At 33.6% G+C, this 19,990-nt stretch overlaps 1 protein-coding gene across 1 annotated transcript in view; it reads left to right on the top strand.

Moving 5' to 3' along the window:
* LOC124369795 (homeotic protein proboscipedia) overlaps nucleotides 1-7,154 on the top strand; it is a 103,958-nt gene extending 96,804 nt beyond the window's left edge. Inside the window, exons 3-4 of the mRNA XM_046827897.1 lie at nucleotides 477-619; nucleotides 3,324-7,154. Of these exons, the coding sequence (XP_046683853.1) occupies nucleotides 477-619; nucleotides 3,324-4,847 (1,667 nt within the window). The 3' untranslated portion in view covers nucleotides 4,848-7,154. The remainder of the gene's footprint in view (nucleotides 1-476; nucleotides 620-3,323) is intronic.
* Nucleotides 7,155-19,990: the final 12,836 nt, after the last annotated feature.

The following is a 19,990-nucleotide window of genomic DNA, read 5'->3' on the forward strand; positions in this document are numbered from 1 at the left end:
TATTGCGTAATCTGCGTTACGACATCCTCAAAATGGTGGCACGTGTGTTGTCGGTTGCCCACTTGTGTTGTCTGGAGGAAAACCACTGAGAAGCATATTTGCCGACACAGGAGAGATTTTTAAAATACGACACGAAACTTTGAGTTTCTTGTGAACTTTGTTTGGTACTCTTCGACGGCTACATTTCCTACCTGGTTCTGCTGAGACCCGAAGATTATAAATGCATAGGTCAACAAGGAGAAAATGCCGAAAAGCTCGGATTTTTTGGGGAGAATCGTTTTTCGTGTGTATTTCGAGTCTATTTCTTCTTTATACAATAGAAATATAGTGTAACGCGATATTTTGCAGCCTTTTTTGTACTGACACAGAACATTCTTTTAGGAACGAGAGTGGTTGAACTTAGTTGTTGGCGCAAGGAGTCAGTACGATATAACTAGTTATGTTCTAGAAGTATAAACCTGTACTATTTGTTGCAGAAAATGGTCTGCCCAGGAGGTTGAGAACCGCCTATACTAACACTCAGCTGCTGGAGCTTGAGAAGGAATTTCACTTCAACAAGTATCTCTGCAGGCCGAGGAGAATCGAGATTGCTGCTTCTTTAGACCTCACCGAGAGACAAGTATGATTCAATTTATCAATTAGAGTATTTATCAAGCAACGCTTTGAATACAGATTTACTTAAGTTTCAGATAAATATTTGCTCTAAATTATTGGTAATGGATATTATATGGTGGGTGTATAACCCATTGCAAGATAATCGAATCAAGGAAAACGAGCCTGGCAATTCCATATATGGGATGCCGTTGAGCTAACCTGTATTGTAGGCGAGCTGCTTATAGCTGTTGCTGGAGATTTTTAAATTACGAGTCAAGCAGGTTGTATTATAAAGATCTGGTTAGTCCTAGCTTAACTGTTCTCCTAGCAAAGAACCTTCATTAACTTAAACTTTTATGTCGTGTAGCTATTTAATAGGTTGTCTAGGCCTAAAGGGGTCTTACTATTTCTTACACGTTTTAGGACCAGTTCACAAGTAATCAGATTTGCGGGATTGTTGTGCTATAATTTCTGAAGCTTCATAAACACTTAAAAATAATTAACCAGATATACTGATATCTTTGTACTTTTCAAGTAAAATAGTTTTCCTTTTTGTTTTGCCTTAAATTAAACTGTAATAATCTTATACAAGAGTAGAAAATAAAAGAACATTCATCCCAAGAGGTTTTACTGTTACATTAATTACTGCCCTCAGTGCCACTAGTACACTTTACACTGCAAAGTACACTAGTACTTTATCCTGCAAAGATCAGCAAAGTGCCAGGGATTGGTAAAGGTCAGTTCAAAATTAAGGTTCATATTGTGTTTTCAATACTAATTACAGTTTTAACTCTTTCATTTTTTTGTTTTAAAGCTCAATAAACTTTCTTGTTCTATAACATTTGCATGTATTCTTTACAAGGTATGCAATCGATTTTCAGTTTCGAAAATATTATTTTTACATTCAATTCTTAGCTTTTAAGATAATTTATCTCAAAAAAGTGAAAAATTGTGTAATACGTGCAACATAACAGGCATTTACAATAAAATTTTATGCAGTTTTGTAATCAGACCAAAATAAAAACGGCTGAAGATAAAAATTTGACATTTGTTAGTATATACATTAGTTATAGCTTCATAGAGTGACAACATTATAGATTCAATTCTGTTGGGCGAGGAAGACCTACAAGCTTTATGGAATTAAATAAATATAAAACTGTTATTTTTAATATGATCTTTTGTTTAAATATATAATTATCAATGGTAGCTGGCATAGGATATTTTTCGTAGTTCGAAGTGTGTTAAGATACAGTGTGAAATGAAGTGAATGCTGTAAATAACATTTATTAACTTGTCACCTTAAAATCTGGCGTTTCTGACAATAAAAGGAGTACAATATAACTTAAATGTCGAGTTTATAGTATGTCGGCAGTTTGGAATGCCATAAATGTTTTACGATGCCTGAGATGATGATCTGGCAAACTGTTGTGTGAAGTGTCACACCTTGGGCCATCTCTGCTCCCACTGCACAGCTCATTCGGCAATATTGTGTAATAAACTCAAAACTGTTATTTGGTTAAAGCAATATTTAAAATAAAACGTTGTTCGTGTATGATGTTTTTAAATAAAATCATATCTAAAGTTGTTGTTAATTTTGACCTAGATATGAACATTTTCTAGACTTAACCTTAGAGTGCTGTTTGAATAAGTCCTAGAATACTAGAGTTAAAAAACATGGTACCGAATTATTTGCAAGCGTATGTTTCACTGTATGAATTAAAATAGAATAAATACGTCAGGATTTGAATAATGTAGTTGCGGTATGTCAGATAGTAGGGTGTCGTATAATAAACGTTAAGTGTGATCTTTGGATGATAATAACACACTCGTGGAAAACGTTTTTGTTTAATTAGGTTCAACCGTATTATGGGCAAAATATTCTGATGGTCGGGGAAATTGGTCTTGGCCTCGTAAGTTGAAGAAAAAGCATAGCAATAACCATATTGCACTTCATAGCTATAAAGCTACAATGCCGCTTGCATACGAGGAGGCAATTAAGATCGTCCTTTGACATGCAAACAAATGTGCGAACAAACAAACAAACAGGCGAACGGAGTGTGAAGTCAGTGAGATGACGGATCGGATGTCTTTGTCTAGAAACGCTCCACGCCACGGAACGACATAATTAACTAGCAAGAACACAATTGTGTTTGTGAACCGGTGCAGAGGCCGGCGCGACTCTGTGCGCTGTGCTGTGGTAGCGCTCAATGTGACCCACTGATATCCATCACGGCTCTACTCCCTTGTTCTCCCAGAAACACACCATTATTAATATTAATGACACAATAATTTGTACATGTAATAGCACCCTTATCTTGCACAGAAATTATATATTTCCCCATGTTTGTTGATCGCGATAAATAAGGGAATCCAGTTGAGTTCTTGATGAGCGTTGTCTTCGTGGCATAGCATGGTGGGAGTGCTTTTGTTTTCCTGGAATGAGAATGTCAGCATTTTATGTTGGGGTTTTACTATTTCGAGCCACTTCCGGCTTTGATTTCCATGTCTTGTTCTTACCCTTCTTCGTGTCGATCGAGAGAGATGGACTCTTTTTTCTCTCGAACATTTCTGATGGTTGTGTCTTGGTAACGTACAATAACATTGTTATCGTACTATCCGCTCTTTTACAGGGCATAAATAAGGTATATTTCGTCATTAATAATATATGCCTTTTTGGAACAACCGTTCCATTTCCATTGTTGTGTTTATGACTTGGTCTTCTTTTTTAGGTGAAGGTGTGGTTTCAGAACAGACGTATGAAGCACAAACGGCAAACACTTAGTAAGCAGTCGGAGGACGGCGACGATAAGGACGGCAGTGGCTCCGGGAAAGGCGGAAAATCAGGCGACAAGTCCTTGATGCTGGAAGACAAAAAGAGTTGCCAAAACTGCGAGCTGCCACCAGGAGTACTAGGTGATCATCTTCCGAGAAGTAACAACAATAACAACAATAGCACGACATTCAACAACAACAGCAATGCCAGCAGTGGCGGCAGTAGTGTCACCAGCACACCTAGTTCCTTCGAAAAGCTGGAGGACGACTCGAGGTCGAACGAAGGAAGTGGAGTGTTGACATCCCCGGGACTGATTGGAGGGGTAAAAAGGCATCCTTCAGATGTAGTGGTGAAGGTTGAAGCGGGTTCGTTATGTTCCTCTCCTGGGGCTGCCAAAAAACCGACGATTTCCGTCAAAGACAATCTTCTTGCAAATCGTCTAATAATGTCTCCCGACTCCATCAACAAACCTCCGGGAGTCTTGACACCGTCATCGACCCCTGGAACTCCCTCCGGGCCAAGCCCTATGGATTCGACGACTACTGTCGGAGTTTACCCTCAGAACAGACCTAGAAGTTCTCCTACAGCGGCAACGGCGGTGGCAACCGCTACTGCATCCGTGACCACAGTACTTCAACATCCTAATCAAAACATGATGACTCCTTCTCTTGTACAGATTGTCAGATGCTCCGCTCCTAATAGTTTTCCCTCGCCACCACAACAGAGAACAAATGTTACTGAATACAGAGGTCAGCCCTACCGACAAAGCACCCCGTACAGGGACATGTACCCGCAGAGGCCGTCTTATCCGGGAGACACTCCCTACCGACAGCAACCACCGAGGCAGAACGGCGTGCAGGTGATGGGAGCCAGACCATCGACCACGCAGGTTCCCCATCAGAATGCGAGGTACCAGCAAGTCCACCAACAATATTGCGGGACATATAACGGCTACAGTCAAACAGAATACCCCAACTACCACAGGAACTATCCCAACCAGCCGTACCCTGAAGATCCTTATGGAACGGCTCCTGTCGGAACCAACTACGGGGCGTACCATGGCAACATGTATCCGTCAGGCCAACCCCAGTCTCAAGGAATCAACCATCCTCACGAGAGCGGATACTACAATGACATCCACAATCAAGGATACGAGTACTCCTCAAAACCTCATGGTGGATACTACGAGGGTATGACCCACCAGGGAGGTGAGGCGTCAAACGTTCCTAACCACTACGGGGTATCATCCCCCGACCAGTTCCCCAACAACTCTGCTCCCTCTGCTGTCATGACTCCTCCTAACAGTGTGCGCACAGACTCCTCGGGAGACCACTTCAATTCTTTCCACCACTTCTACAGCGACCCACAGACCCACCACCCGAACCACCACGGCTCCGAGAACAGCAACTCCTCTTCGGACTTCAACTTCCTGAGCAATCTCGCCAACGACTTCGCCCCCGAGTATTATCAACTCAGCTGAGACACGGTAGTTAGCTAAAGCCCTTCTGTCGCACACCCTGTATATTGTAGCTAGAACTACAGATCTTCAGCCATTCTCACGTGTATAATAGTTTTACTACATTATGACACAGTCGTTATAGTATTGTTGTAAAATAAAATAGCTATAATAAGTTTTTATCTCAGCTATACGTTTCTCCGTCAACTACTGAGAGCTTTAATAATTTTTTATTGATATATCGTTTCTTAATGTTTAGATGGTGTAAACAATGTTAAAATTGAGATTTTGTGTTGAAAGGTTTACTGAGTTGTATTTGATTGACTAAGAGACGAAGGCCTTCCTATAACTTGATATATTTTTACACATCAAAAATGTCTACAATATACATTTATTTGATAGAAAATATATTAATACTTCCATGTGAAATTTCTATTACTTCAAACTTAGTCTTTCATTTGTTTGATTAAATTGAGTTTATAACACAAAAAATTAATTAATTAACATTTTGAGCTTATAAATTTTTATAAAAATGTATCAATTAACAAAGAATAGTCATTTGAAAATTCAAATGGCAGTTCCTTCAATACGTCTAAAAAGTGTACTGTTCTTAACATTTAATGATAAATAATAGAGTTTACGCAAGTTTAGTATTATCGTTGAATGCTACAAAAATACTGTTTTGTGTGACATACAGAACGTTAATTAAACTAAATTATGATAAAGATTTGCCCCCACAGTGATAACCAGTAATTACAAGTATCAAATTGTAGATTTAATTTGTTATTAATTACTTAATTCTGTGGTAACTTCGGAATAGTGCAATGTACTTTGTTAAATAAGTTATAATTTAAATGTAAATTTTAATGAATTAGTGTAAGTTACTGTTTTGTTGTGTTTGCTACAGACACACTTCATTATTTCAACCTTTCCAGGCTGTGTTCACACTAACCTCTCTGTAGTATTTCTGCATGCTTTTATTTTCAACTTCCAGGAGTATGGAAGGACAACTTTCCTTCCATACGTAGAAGTTGTAGAAAGTTTATTTATACGTTCATGTAAACTATTGTTTGTCAGTCCTAGTATTACTTTATAATCTTGCGTGTTATAATGATTATTGTATATTTTTATTTAGCATTAAGTCGCTAATCAAAGTACACATATCAATGATACAAACGTATCTTTATTTATTTTTAAATATTTCACAGTTACATTTACAGTTATATACAATAATACTCAATCATTTCAAAGTCATGGTGGTAGTATACATTTTTAACAAGTACTCTATGTTTAAAATCGTGTAATAACAATAGCAAATTTTAAAACGCTAACTTCTAAATATGAAACATTTTATACATAAAAAACGTATTTTACATTCCATGCCTTATCAATGGTTAATTATTTTTTCAAATCAACTCTACTATTTTATTAAATTTTAAACCTATTGTGAAACTTTTTGTACTTATAGTATATAATTGAATAAAAGGGGTGTTAGTTGTAAGAAAGTATTGCTGGCACTACACACATTTCCAAATAATTGTACTCCTTAATTTTTTATATCATATTCTTTCGCTTACAACGGTATATAGAATTATTAAATTGGAAAATATGTAATTCATACATGATAACTGAGGATAAGGTTTATCCCAAGAAATTATTTAATATTAATGTTGTGCCGTCCGATCATGTACTACTGCCAAATTCAATAGTCAATACAATAGATAAAAGAATTGTTTATACACCACATTTCTTTCTATCAAATGGTTTTAAATGTGTGTTTGATTGGATCTACTTAAAATACAGTATAAGCATTGAGAGTATAACCATTGAGTGGGCGCCGAGCAACGTACGGTTCCTGATTAGAGGAAATTGAGAAAACCCGCCTCCACACACCCACAACTTCCCGTATCACCATCACCGCGTTTCGGCGGACATGCGAGCTTAAGTAATGAGAGAGCCTCACCCCTCTTACCTTAATCACCGGCTGATAACATGATAACAAACAACACATGCTTGTCCAGTTCCGCGTACCGTCCAAGCCACGGGCACAGCAATATTTTCATATATTTTACATATTTACAAACCAGTGGGAGAAGGAAAACAATACAAAGTTTTAAAATAAATCAAAACTTATATTTTACTGTAAAACATTAACCATTATGATTAAAATACGAGCCAGACGACACCCAGTTTATTGAACTCTACACTTCAGTAAAACTAGGATAACATGTGACATTTTTTTGGTTTCTCATGACTAATGAATTAGTACCAACAGTATTAAATTGTATACTTAAAATATTAATTAAATATTATGAATTATATTTTAATATATAATCCTCTCTTGAAAACAGTATGTATGATCAATTGTAAATTTCCTTCTTCAAAGTACATGCTGAACGTTTTTGAGTGTTCAATGTTTAAGTATATGTTTAAAACAAACGTTTAATTGGTATTTACCAAACTGTTGTGAATATCCGTTTTTGAGCCAAAATCTGAGTAAAATTTTGTCCCAATCCACTTAATACTATAATCTATGTTGTTTTATTTCATTTTAGACACTAGATCATAGTCTAAATAATGAACTATACTATACTCAGTGTATAATTTGTAAGAGATCCAAAACGCACTTTGCATAGTTTAACTGGTCTGTAAAACCGGTCCTTTATAGTGTAAGAGTCAAGAGCCCATTTTCATTGTATAAGCACACAATTTGGGCTATCTTGAAATCGATAGGGGAATTTCTCTTAATAAAGAAATCGATCTTAAACCGCAAAAAGTTTAGGGTATCAAAAGCCTTAAAAGTACTTAGCGATTAATTTTTCACGGAGTACGTGTTCTCTAGCTTGATTCACATAATACTCACAATTAAACTCATAAATAATATTGTCATTATCAGATAACTAGATAAAGAGATTGGGAGTCCTCACTTTGACGGTCTGTATATGGTTTACTGAGTCGATTTAACACTATCGAGTCTGGTGGTTGGGTTTAAGCGTGTAACGTAGAAGAACTAACTAAGAAAAGTATGATGTTAAAAAATATATTTCATATTTTAAATCCCCTTCCCATATCGACCTCCACCAAAAATAACACAGTTGACGATATATTTCTATCTTAGGGTAAATTTCACTATCAATTTCCAGAAACCCCACGCTGTGTTATTGTACAATTCAAACTGTTTCCCGGCTCCTGTACTAATATATCATGTACTTTTCTGATTAACTAGCAAAATAGATCATTAGACAATTTTTTTTATATTTTCTATAGTTTATTCACACATTTTAGAGCTTTCACAATTATTTGCTCGTATAACGGTGTATACAATGGCTTGACAGAATAGTGGGTCATTGTAAGACCTTAAATTCTTTTTTGACGAACAGAAAAATTCGATTGAGAGAGCATTATAACCACAAAATATATGAATTGCACAGAAATATAATAGCTGATTTCCTTTAACAACAGGTAGACTAATTTAACAAAAGAAATACACGGTCAGCACACAATACTTGTTGTATAATTCATGATTAGTAGAATGTCTCGTATTATTATAGGCATAATTTAATGAAATCCTTGCATGAAAAATGGTTTTAAATTTCTATTGTACAATTAAAATACCTCGAGACGACAGCTAAATGTTATTGTTCAAATCACACTCGACGAGGCAGTTGACACGTGCGTATTAAATTATTGGAGCACCATATATCGAGGCTACATGCATGCGACATGCGACATGCCCCCGACACTGGGATAACATACCGATACGTACAAATCGACACGACAACGACGGTAATAGCGCTGAACTTCAGTTATACCGGGCGTTCAGGCCTCTTGTACCATCGCTTCATCACATAGCGTTCTATTTATTCCCTTTCACAATTATTACGTAACAAATTATTTATTTTTTATCAGATGATCACCTGTGTCTTTTTTTGGAAACCTGTTAATTTGTTGAATATAATTTGATTAATTAGATTAATCAATATTTTGCTCCTTCGTATTCAACATCCAAGTAATTATTTTCATATAGTTGCTAAAATCTATTACACTGTTTTAAAATATCACTGAACGTTTAATACTTTAACAGAATTAGTAAAAATATAGAATAAAAATATGACTACTACTGTTATGGGCCGTTCCAACTGCAATCTGACTTTAAATTTTAAATCACATCGTTCATTGCTGAACGAGCCGAAACGTATCTTTAATCTCGTTAACGTTGTATTCTCTGTTAAGTGTGAACACACCTAGAAAAATAAGAGCCAAGTTCAGTTCCTTATGTACATATTGATCCCTGTTTGTAAATATTGTTTAGCTACTGTTTAACTGTTATATATAATTTTGTATGTTGATCACTCCTGGCATATTTGTATATTATACATTGTAGCAGTATATGTAAGTCGATACATTGGTAAATACACGTTCATGGCTTAATTAAACTAATTGGTTTCATTTCACCCTCTCCATTGTGAACTTGTCAAAAAAGTTATTTGTGTATATTTACATTTGCAATTCAGGTCATGCAAGAAGAAAGGCGTTACCACTGCTTCCAGTTTATAAGAACATAAATAAAACGGATAAGTGAGCTGCATGATAAATGTATAAATAGTGTTACAATTTCGTAACATGTAATAAGTAGCAGTACAAAGTTTAAATAAGCTCAATACAGTAATAGACGATATAGTAATCATGTAGAGATTGATGTTAGTACAGGATGACAAACTTCCAAAATTTAAAATTTTTCGTTTAATTAGGGAAATTTGACATAATACAAATATTATTGAAACAGACAAGCTGGGGGAAAAACTCCCACTACGAGCAAACCTAAATATTATTGGGACAAACTATGATTGTGACATATGATCAATAAAAATTCATTTCATGAATTCTTTCTCACGACTCCATCAAACGAGGTGCCAAATTACTATCCTTATTCTGTACTACAGGTATATCTGTATAGAAGTAAACTTGGGAATACGTTTTACTGATCATGTACATCACTTTTTAGCTAAATTTGCTATAAATAGATCTATGGTATTGTAAGTGTGTATTCATATAGAAATAAACATCTGAAAGCTAGCTCGTGACACAGTACATATTACAATTAGTACATAAACAAGGTTGAAGATAGCCTCACCTTGTGTCGTAAAAACCTATGTTGATGATGCATGCATAGCTCAACATATATAGCTCATTTCATTCTCGTGATGTCTTGCGGACAGCTAGACAGACAGACAATCAAATAAAAATGAATTTGACACGTAAATAAAGCATCTTAGAAATCACTCTTGTAGAAATCAAACTGATGCAATATATGAAGTCTACAAATTCAGATCTTTGTTCATTAAATTGAGTTTCATATTAGTGTTTCAATTATAAAAGTTTACACACCAAGTCCCTATGAAATGATGTTGTATGTGTTGGAATATTTAGTCTACACGTGTTATTATTTCACATTTTTAAATAGCTTATGTTTGTATTGAGTTTTTTTTTACAATTTTAACTTTAATAACGATAAAAAAATAGAATTACAACAATAATCTTATAATAATTCAAATTTGAGGAATTATAGAGTACTTCTATAATATCCTACAGTTAAAATATTAGGTTGGAAAAGAATAAAACATGACCCTAACATCCTGAAGAAACTTATAATCAAAATTATAGTAACTGCCAAAAACTAGCTAGTACAACTAAACATTTTTAAACAATTATATTTTCTTTAATTTTTGTTTTATTTTATCTACAATCCAAATGATAATTATTATCACAATAGGCGTATTAACGAATATAGTGTTAAAACATCAAATAGTTTTAATAAAAGATCTTTTTTCCGAAATCTGTCTATTTACTTTAGATATGGTTTTGTCATGAACCCTATAGCTATAACAATTATTCAAAATAGTATTTCAAATTCATATGAAGTATGATAGAGATACCAGCATAATAGATTGGTATAGAAATTTATTTATACTTTACTAGACAATACAATTCCAATTCATACTGACACTATTATTAGTTCATGTTGGCTATTTGTTTTAGTGTAACAGAAAGAAATGTTTTATGGAATGTAGCCATCGCATTATTAACATAAGAAATACTAATTAATATGATAATAATTTGTGACAATACATGGATATCGTTAAGTTTAGACTATTTTTAATATTACATCGTTTTGGATGTTACATACATTGAGAACTCTAATTACTCAACTTTTGAAACATCTTTTTTAACTCAATTAAAAAATATGTATATACTAAACAAAGTTTTATTTTTCAATGATTATCACTTATTTGATGCACTTTTACTCATGTAGTGAAGATGTAAAACTTTTAATTTTTCATGGTATTAGATAAAATTCTATATTCAAGCAAAAACAACATTAAACTAAGATTTGCATTACGATAAACAGTCATTTTACTCCTTTCTTGTTTATTTGATTGAAAGAAGAAAGAGAGAAAGGTTTGCCAAATATAATGTCACAAGTGCAAAATCTTCAGTCACAATGACACAGCTACATCAAAATACGACAAGCTATAACATTTGAATGTAAGCTCTCAACGTAAAGAATGAGAAGCCAGGAGCGGTGAAGTGTAAAAAACTGAATTGCGCCTTTCATCTCTAGACGGCTTAACCGAAATATTTTTAAGTGTTTAACAGACCGGAAGTTCCGAAGCGGAAGTGTCGATAAGCCGGATGTTGAAGCAATCGGCGCCGTTGAAGTGGAATTGCAGAGAGGTTTTTGATGCCATTAGTTTTTACTCGGAAGAGCAAGTGATCGTAGCCATGATTAATGGCAAGCTCTCTCCGAATGTAGTGAGCTTTTCTTTAGTGTCCGATTGCCATTACATTATTCTTGAATAATAAAATCATAACGTAATAAAAATATTCTTTAACAATGGGTTTTATGAAAACAAATTCTGAAATGATAACAATTTGTAAACTTATCAGTAATTTTGAATTATGTATCATTGAATAAGGACTCTATTCTGTTCATTTCACGTCACTTTCTTGGCTATCACTTTTGTTATTAGATATATTCATCCAAACTATGTTAAACAGTTAATTACAAAGTTAATTTATGTACAAACTACTAATTTCGATCCATCGGATTTCAGATTACTGAAGTACTGGATTAATTTACAAGAAACTACATATCAACATAAATAGGATCTTTGAAAAAAAGTATTTACATGACAGCGGTCACTATTCAATTTTATCTACAGGTTGATGGTCGTTTATAGGGAAAGTTTTTAGACATCACATAAACGAACTTTGATATAATTTGAATAGCTTATATGGGTCGAGAACAGCTAAAAAAATTAAATTACCACCCTTTAAAAATGTGGCTGTAATAAAGTTTTCACTATTTGATATTAAATAACTGACACAAAATTACAAAATTTATAATACAGAATTTCGTACAGTGAAAATATTGTTAACCTATTAGCTCAATTAAAACGATTTGAACAATCACAAGTGAAATACCTGTTAAAACACTGAGAGTATGATTACTAGGGAAATATTGCCAGTTTTAGGATGGAAAACTGCAGATATATTTTATTCTGAATCTTTCATGAACTGCACTAACATTTATTAACTTCTAGAGTTAAAGCTTATTAGCAGTAATTAAAGCGCAAGAGTTGCATACATGCAAAGTGCCCTTAGATTAGTCATACATATATTGTAATATGAACATGAGGAATTTCAAAGGAGAGCAACATAACTTTCGGTGAGCCACATCAGTGCTATCGGCATATACAATGATGACAAGAAAATAATACTAAGCTCATATATAAGTGATACTGCATATATAGTGATATATAATGTTACCTGAAAACACCTTTGATTCGACACAAGGTGGATTAGGCATACTAGTTTTGAATCATTCTTTTCATCTTAGAAAGAAGATTCAAAAGTAAAAAAACAGTAAAAACAACGCAGTAAAGTAAAGTAAAAAACAACGCAGAAATATATCAAAGTATAATAGCTATAATATTCTTTTTACATTAATTGTTGTTCCTACGTTAACTTTTGTTTTTATCATCTTACGTTCGCGCGAGCTCTTTATGGCACATGACACATTCTAATAATTGAATTTTGATCTTACAACATTTATTGAACTTGAACTTGAAAAGTACGCTTGTCATATACAATAGTTTTTTTGACGGTTCATTCAAGCAAACTAAGTAACAAGCCGCAAGCTTTAAAATTTGTGTTCAATTACCATTATTTTAAAAATTTATTTTTGTGAAGCTGGTGATTACCGACGAGAGATTATTTGAAAGAGTAACAGGATTTCGGCCATTACCCAATGTTATATGTTATAAAAATATAACACAGAGTCCACTAACATCTTAACTCATCTTTTATGATGTGAGCAGCATGTGTTGTACGGTGCACCCGCATTACGCAGTACATGATTTGTAATTTTCATGACCTGTGCTGGACTTTCAGGTATATGCTTGATATGATTGGATTGCTACTTTTTTCCTGTAGCCAAGTTCGACTTTGTAAAGTTAATTCTCATATATTGTTGATTTTGTATCACATTTTTGTGTGCGCTTAACCTCGTTTCTTCATTGTTTAAACATGAAAAACCGGACAGATTTTAGTTTTATAATTTTTTGTTTCGTGTCTTTAATATATAATAATGCAAACGTCCTGTTTTAATTACAAGTTAGGTCAGTATCACACATCTGACCCCTTTTACGACCTATAAGGCAATTCATATCCCTGAAATTGAATTTAATATGTATTTTTATATTACAGATGATATTTTGGTATACGAGGTATGTTCAAAAAGTAACAAATAGTAAGAAAAAGTGTTTCACTACTTTGGAGAGTCCGTTTGTCATATTTTTAATTATCTTGGTGTCCTTGTTCCTGAAGTAAAATAGAATTTACACCGTATTTCTTAAACCCGTTTAATCGCTTGTTAAAAAACAGAACAAAGAATTTTCATCAAATTTTGTGTAAATACTTAAACAAGGTGCAGGAAATGTTGACAAAACGCTTAGAGTGAATAAGTCTGCTACGAATAAAACAAGAGTGTACGAGTGGTATAAACGTTTCTAGGATGGCCTTGAAGATATTGAAGATGACAAATACTCCAGGCACCCCAGCACACCAAAAACCGATGAAAACATGACAAAATGGTTATGAACGATCGCCTTATTGGGTGCAGAGAAGTCGCTGATAATGTTAACATATCAATTGGCTCTTGCAAGTTCAACGCCGTTTGTATGAAGCAATACGAAAAAACTACCGGATTTTTGGCAAAATAATTGATGGCTTTTGCACCATGACAATGCACTTGCTTACACTTCATTGTTTGTTTGTGAATTTTGAAAAGCAGTACTGTAACGATGCCCCAGCCTCCATATCCTCCAGACATGGCTCCGTGTGACTTTTTTATTTCAAAAAATAAAGAGAACCTTAAAGGGCCATCGTTTTATAGGCATATATGGCATTAAATGTGCATCGATAAAAGAACTAAAGGCTGTCCTAAAGATCAAATTTGAGAACTGTTTTGAGTATTAGAGGAAAGTGCATAACATCTAATGGGAACTATATTGAACGTGATAATATTAATTTAGACGAATAAATAACTTATTTTTACAGTAAATTAAATTTCCAGCTACTTTTTAACGTACCTCGTGCGTTTAACTACCTGTCAAATATGCTTAGTATTATGTTTACAATTTTTTTTATGTTAATGTTTGCTCCTAATAATACTGATGGTAAAACACAAATAAAAATGTGTTATGCAGACGTGTGACCCAATAAATATGGTCCCAACTAGGTTTAATTGTACTCTAAACATCTTTGCAATGTTATAGAAAACCATGTTCTAAAAGAGTATCATGGTTTTCGCGTTAGTGTTACTTTAAACCTTGTTGGACTAACAAATTTGTACTTTGAGTTTTTTATAAGCATTTTCACGAAACCCTTCAAAGAGCCCTTGTCGGCTGCTCTCTTTCGACTGTCCCTATGTTTAATCACTAATATAATAATTATCGAGCAAAACACATTTAAGAAAATTCTCGTTCATAAGAGGGAAACGTTTAATTTAAGTAGTTTATAACGTGCTTAATCCAACAAACAGTAAAGTTAGGTTTCACAAATTATAAAGTCATTCGTACACATTAAAGTTCACTTTTACAAACCACTGTTTAAGTTACAACACGTGAAATTTGAATCGTACCATAGACGCCAGTATGGTCAATATGAATGACCTGGAAATATATCTAAGTTTCCAGCTCGATTAAATGGTAGTACACTTTTTCTCCTAAACAATAAAAATACTTTGAATGTGTTTCTTGATAAACTCTATTTATAATGCCATATATTTTACCAAAATTTGTGATTTTAATTTTTTTGTATTAAATTGCTGTTTCAGGGTTAGCTACAACTATCATAAAAGTATACTCACCTATAGAGATGATGCCTTCCAAGGCAATTTGTATTGGAATATTTTCAATCTTCGACACTTATAATTGATTTATTTTTAGTGTGTAACTTGTTCCTTATAGTAAATTAAGAAACTTTGTCTACTTACACATTTTCTACTCTATAACTGAAACCTTATATAACGCTGATTTCAGCGTAAATTGATGACACTATTGAATACATCGATTGTTGTTGAAGTACCACAATACTGTTGTTGAACCCCTAAATTGAGTAATTTACCACCAACACAAAACGGACGATTATTAAATTTTAACCATTACTGGAACATGAAGTGACTGAGACTTATACGTTCGTAAATTTCGATTCATCGTTTTCCAATCCAAATTGTAAATGGCTTTTGGGGATAAATTGACCAAACCCGTAAGAACTATTATCAATAAATCTGTAACAATTTCAACACAATTTCAGCGATAGACCAGTAAATCAATAGATTTAATATGAAAATACTAGTCTAGCTTGTAGGTACTGGCAAAGTAGCAAAGTAAAACAAATTATATTAGTTAAATTATTTCAAAAACTGTTTTATTTCCTTAAAAGAATTCTCTTCAAACTATTATGTAGCGATATTTGAACTTTAAATCCCCTTAAGTATGTTATTCACAATTCACATGTTGATTTGGTTATTAAATAAATAAAATATTTCTTGCATTAAAGTTTCTAGTGTTTAATGTTGTCGCCAAAATCTATCAAAAATAATACTAATTATTAAATACTATAGTCATATATGTTAACCGACTATTCCTGAGTAGTCAACTGAATTACAGGTCTGTACTCTCATGAAGAAAGAAAGGTTGACAGATTTTATCTATATAATATATTTTTTTTTTTTTTTTACCTAAAGTATTCCAGAAATTCCCAGGTTTGATTAGAACCGACGATAGCTAGAATGCCTCCCTGTGCAGACCTGTGGCTGTATCAGTTCCGCTGTTTGGCAAGGCATCTCCAGATGCGTGATTCCGGCCCAAGGAGGTAGGACAGGAGGTCTGCCGAAGGGTGACAATGATAGATCACTCCACAGAGTTCAGCCCTTGCAATGCCCCTCAGCCACTACTATTGTACTTTTGTCGCCACTTTTTTCTCCTTTTCTATAGAATAATCTGTACATTTTAAAGGGGCTCCGTTGAAAAACATAACTGAAACATATTCCTGGCCGTATTCATACCCTTGTCTCATTTGTGATAACATTGATCCCTGATTTATGAATTATTTTCTACTTATACTGAAGATATATTTCATTGAAATAATCTGGCGTCATAAACATATTTGATCATTTCTAGATTGATCTACGAATCACGTGAGTCTTTATTGTTGACTTGTACAGCATATCCAGTTTACATCGTTATCCTTGTCATGCAACATGTTAGTTAAATTCAAAGTAAACCAGTGAATGACTGTAAAAAAATATTTAAAAAAAAATACGAAATATGTGACTGTATCTCTTAAGGAAGCTTGTATAAAATAATCCTTGGTAAAATCTTGAAAGCCTAAGATAAAAAAAGAATTTTTAAGAATTTAAAAGCATTATTCGTCAAGTTCAAATCAAAATAATCAAAGGACAAATACAGAATTTTTCACAAGCTTAGGAGACTTTAATATAAACAATTAAGATGGAACAACAAGCCGCATAAGGATCAGGACTAAGTATTGAGCATTTAGTAGGTATGGACTATTTTTAGTAATAATAAAACTTTCATATCTCTCCGTGTTTCTTCTGATCAATAAATTTAATTCCTAGCCACTGATTACAACTCGATATCCATAACTGTTTTTAAAGTGTATAGGGTATATTTGAACTCATACGACTAATCACTATCATGATTCCAATATTTATAAAATTGCTCTATATGGGTAATAAAACACTGGAGCTAGTGTTTTTCTAAGTTTGAACAAATAATTAATATGAATTTAAATTAGGTATTGAAATGCTCAGAAAAATTAAATCAAGTTAGAGATTATGTAGGTTTTTGGAGAGCACATTTCATCTGTGGTAAATTTCAAAATATATCCAAGAAGTTCAAAAGAATTGTTTATGGGGATTTTTCTCTGCTAGCCAATTGCAAAGGCAATAATTTGCGTTATATAAGGAGTCCACATATATTGTAGTGATATGAATAGAGAAATTTCTCTGAGAAAAGAATTAATCTTCAATTACTATAATATCCCGGTGAGAGCCAAATTTGTAGTGTAGCGAAAGAATCAAATACAAAATTATAAATTTTTTCACAGGTCATATTTTTCTACCTGGTCGCACAACCGTCAGACAATTAAATAATTGTTAAACCAACGTCAATACGCGAGACAAGGAGACTGTATTTATGTGTTTGACATCCAAATTTAAGTGGGTATGTTTTTACACATATATTATTCTCCCATTTCAACTATTACAAAACTAGCACGGTTCAATATTTATTTCATTCTCACAGAATTCCGCTATCGATTCCAAGAATATTCATAGATATTCTTATACAATACAAATTATCATAGAGAATTATCGTGTGACAGAGGCTTTTTGTTCTTCCAAATAAAAAATGAGTAAACCTCTAATTAGGTTGCAATAGATGTGACCAAAGTCATTAAAACAAGCGTAGTCTTAAATATTTTGGGAATTTAAGTACAAAAATGTATATTTATAAAATATTCTATAAGTAAAAAGTTGTTTTAAACGAAAAACGACTGTACAATCTACAAGCATGCCTCTTGAGTTTTGGTTCAAAAGATAACGTAAACAATATAATTTATATATTTTAAATATAATATATATTATATAATATACAACAAGTATTCTCACCTATACTGTCTAAAATGTTTCGTCGTAAAAAAACTGTCTGAAAATGTAAAGTTTTAAATTTTATTTACTCTTTTATCATTTATTTACATCTGAAAAATTGTTTTTTATGCATTCCCTAAAAATATTAAACCTGTATTATTTTTTATTAATATGTTATGACTCGAACTTGTTTTCAAACTTTGGAAAAAGTATATTTTACATTGTAGAGAAGAAAGTTATGGATGTTTAACTATTTTTGTATTTGTATTTGCTAGATGAGATTTGTAGGTTATGTATAATTAGGAGCAGTATACACGAGAGAATGATTAGTACTCTCAAGTGTGTATTACTTATTTTAACTCATATAATTTTCAAAAGGTAGTGTTTAATTAATATTGCCTTACAAAGGTAAATATTAGAGGTTTATTGTACTCCTGATAAAATGTGTAGTCTTAAATTAAGTAACTTTCTTGAATAATACTTCATAATATGATATTATTTTTAATTGGTAATTTTCTAAATAATAAGCAATTTGAAATGTAAGATTTTGTATTGTTAATGGGACTTTTTATGTTTGGTCTTGTTATTTCTCTTGTTGTATCGCAATTTATTATTGTATGTATATAGTAGAACACTAAGTTTCAAAGGTTAGAATCTATCCTTTTCTTCATCAATCTTATCCACCCACACTACAGACGATGAAGAGTCTATAATAGTTTCTGGTGTGTTGCGGATGTGTCTTCAGTCCGCTTGTTCTCTGTGGAACCTGCCCCAGTCACACTGGGCTTCCAGGTACGAGCTTAAGTGTTTTGACCTTGAAATTGGTTGTGTAAGCCATGACTCGGCAAGATAATCTTCACATCTGATTAGTTTTTGTTTTTGTTTGCGTTTACCATTATTATGTTTTTTTAACAATTGAAAAAAGGGAAGAAACGTATAGTTATATTTTTATAACATTAACGTTGGCCAATGTCAGAAAACCTGTTATCCTTTCAAATCATCAACCGTCAACGATAAACTTCAAACAAAGCATTTAGTGTGTAGAGTTTTGTAATTGTACGGTATTTGGATCTGGAGGCCGCAATTGTTTAAGGCATTTGATGAAAGTCTGAATTAGAGTTCGTTAAACGCTGTCTGTCTATGAATGTAGTACTTTTATCAATACATTAACGTCGTACTGCATCGCCTTCGCCCTTATTTTCCGCTCTTTCTTATAAACAGCCCAAAACCAAATTAGGAATAAATACACTGGTAGTATACTGTAGAGAACTAATATTTCCATTAATAACATACTAGAAATGTTATATTTTAATTCTTTTTCTCACAGAGGATGCATTAAGAAATTCCGTAAAAGAGAATTATATACATGAAATAACTACCGACCACTAACGATGTGATCTAATGAATTACAATTGAATTGAATTAAAACTTGAGCCAAGCCAACATTGTATTTTGAAAGGACGACAAACATTATTCTCCAGCCGCTTTGGACAGACGTGAGTTGGATGTGCTTAGCCCAGTTTGTGTCGAGTAGTGAGAAGCAATGTACGGTGTCACTGCCCCGTCACCCCTGTAACCGTGGCCAATATCTGCAGACTGAAGGGCTCTGACGTCACCAAAGAGCCAGCTGATCGCAGACAGCAGTCGGTTGACATTGATGGATCACTCCGACGCTCTCCTACTCCGGGAGGAGGGGAAGGGTCGCTTCTCGTTTCCTCTGAGGAGTGGCACGGCGTAGTGGCTGCACGGGGCCGCAGGGATCTCTTCAAGGGCTGCGCTGAGGGCTGACAAAGATTCTGTCGACACCACGGTCGTCTAATCCCTTTGATGCTTTTAGTTTCACATTTTCCAGTACTCTTTGAGAGCCTGTTGTGTTTTAAGTAATTCATAACGTTTTACCTAATTTTATTTGAGAAATCCCATACGTTTA

The sequence above is a fragment of the Homalodisca vitripennis genome, chromosome X (genome assembly GCF_021130785.1).
Source record: "Homalodisca vitripennis isolate AUS2020 chromosome X, UT_GWSS_2.1, whole genome shotgun sequence".
In the NCBI taxonomy this organism is placed as follows: domain Eukaryota; kingdom Metazoa; phylum Arthropoda; class Insecta; order Hemiptera; family Cicadellidae; genus Homalodisca; species Homalodisca vitripennis.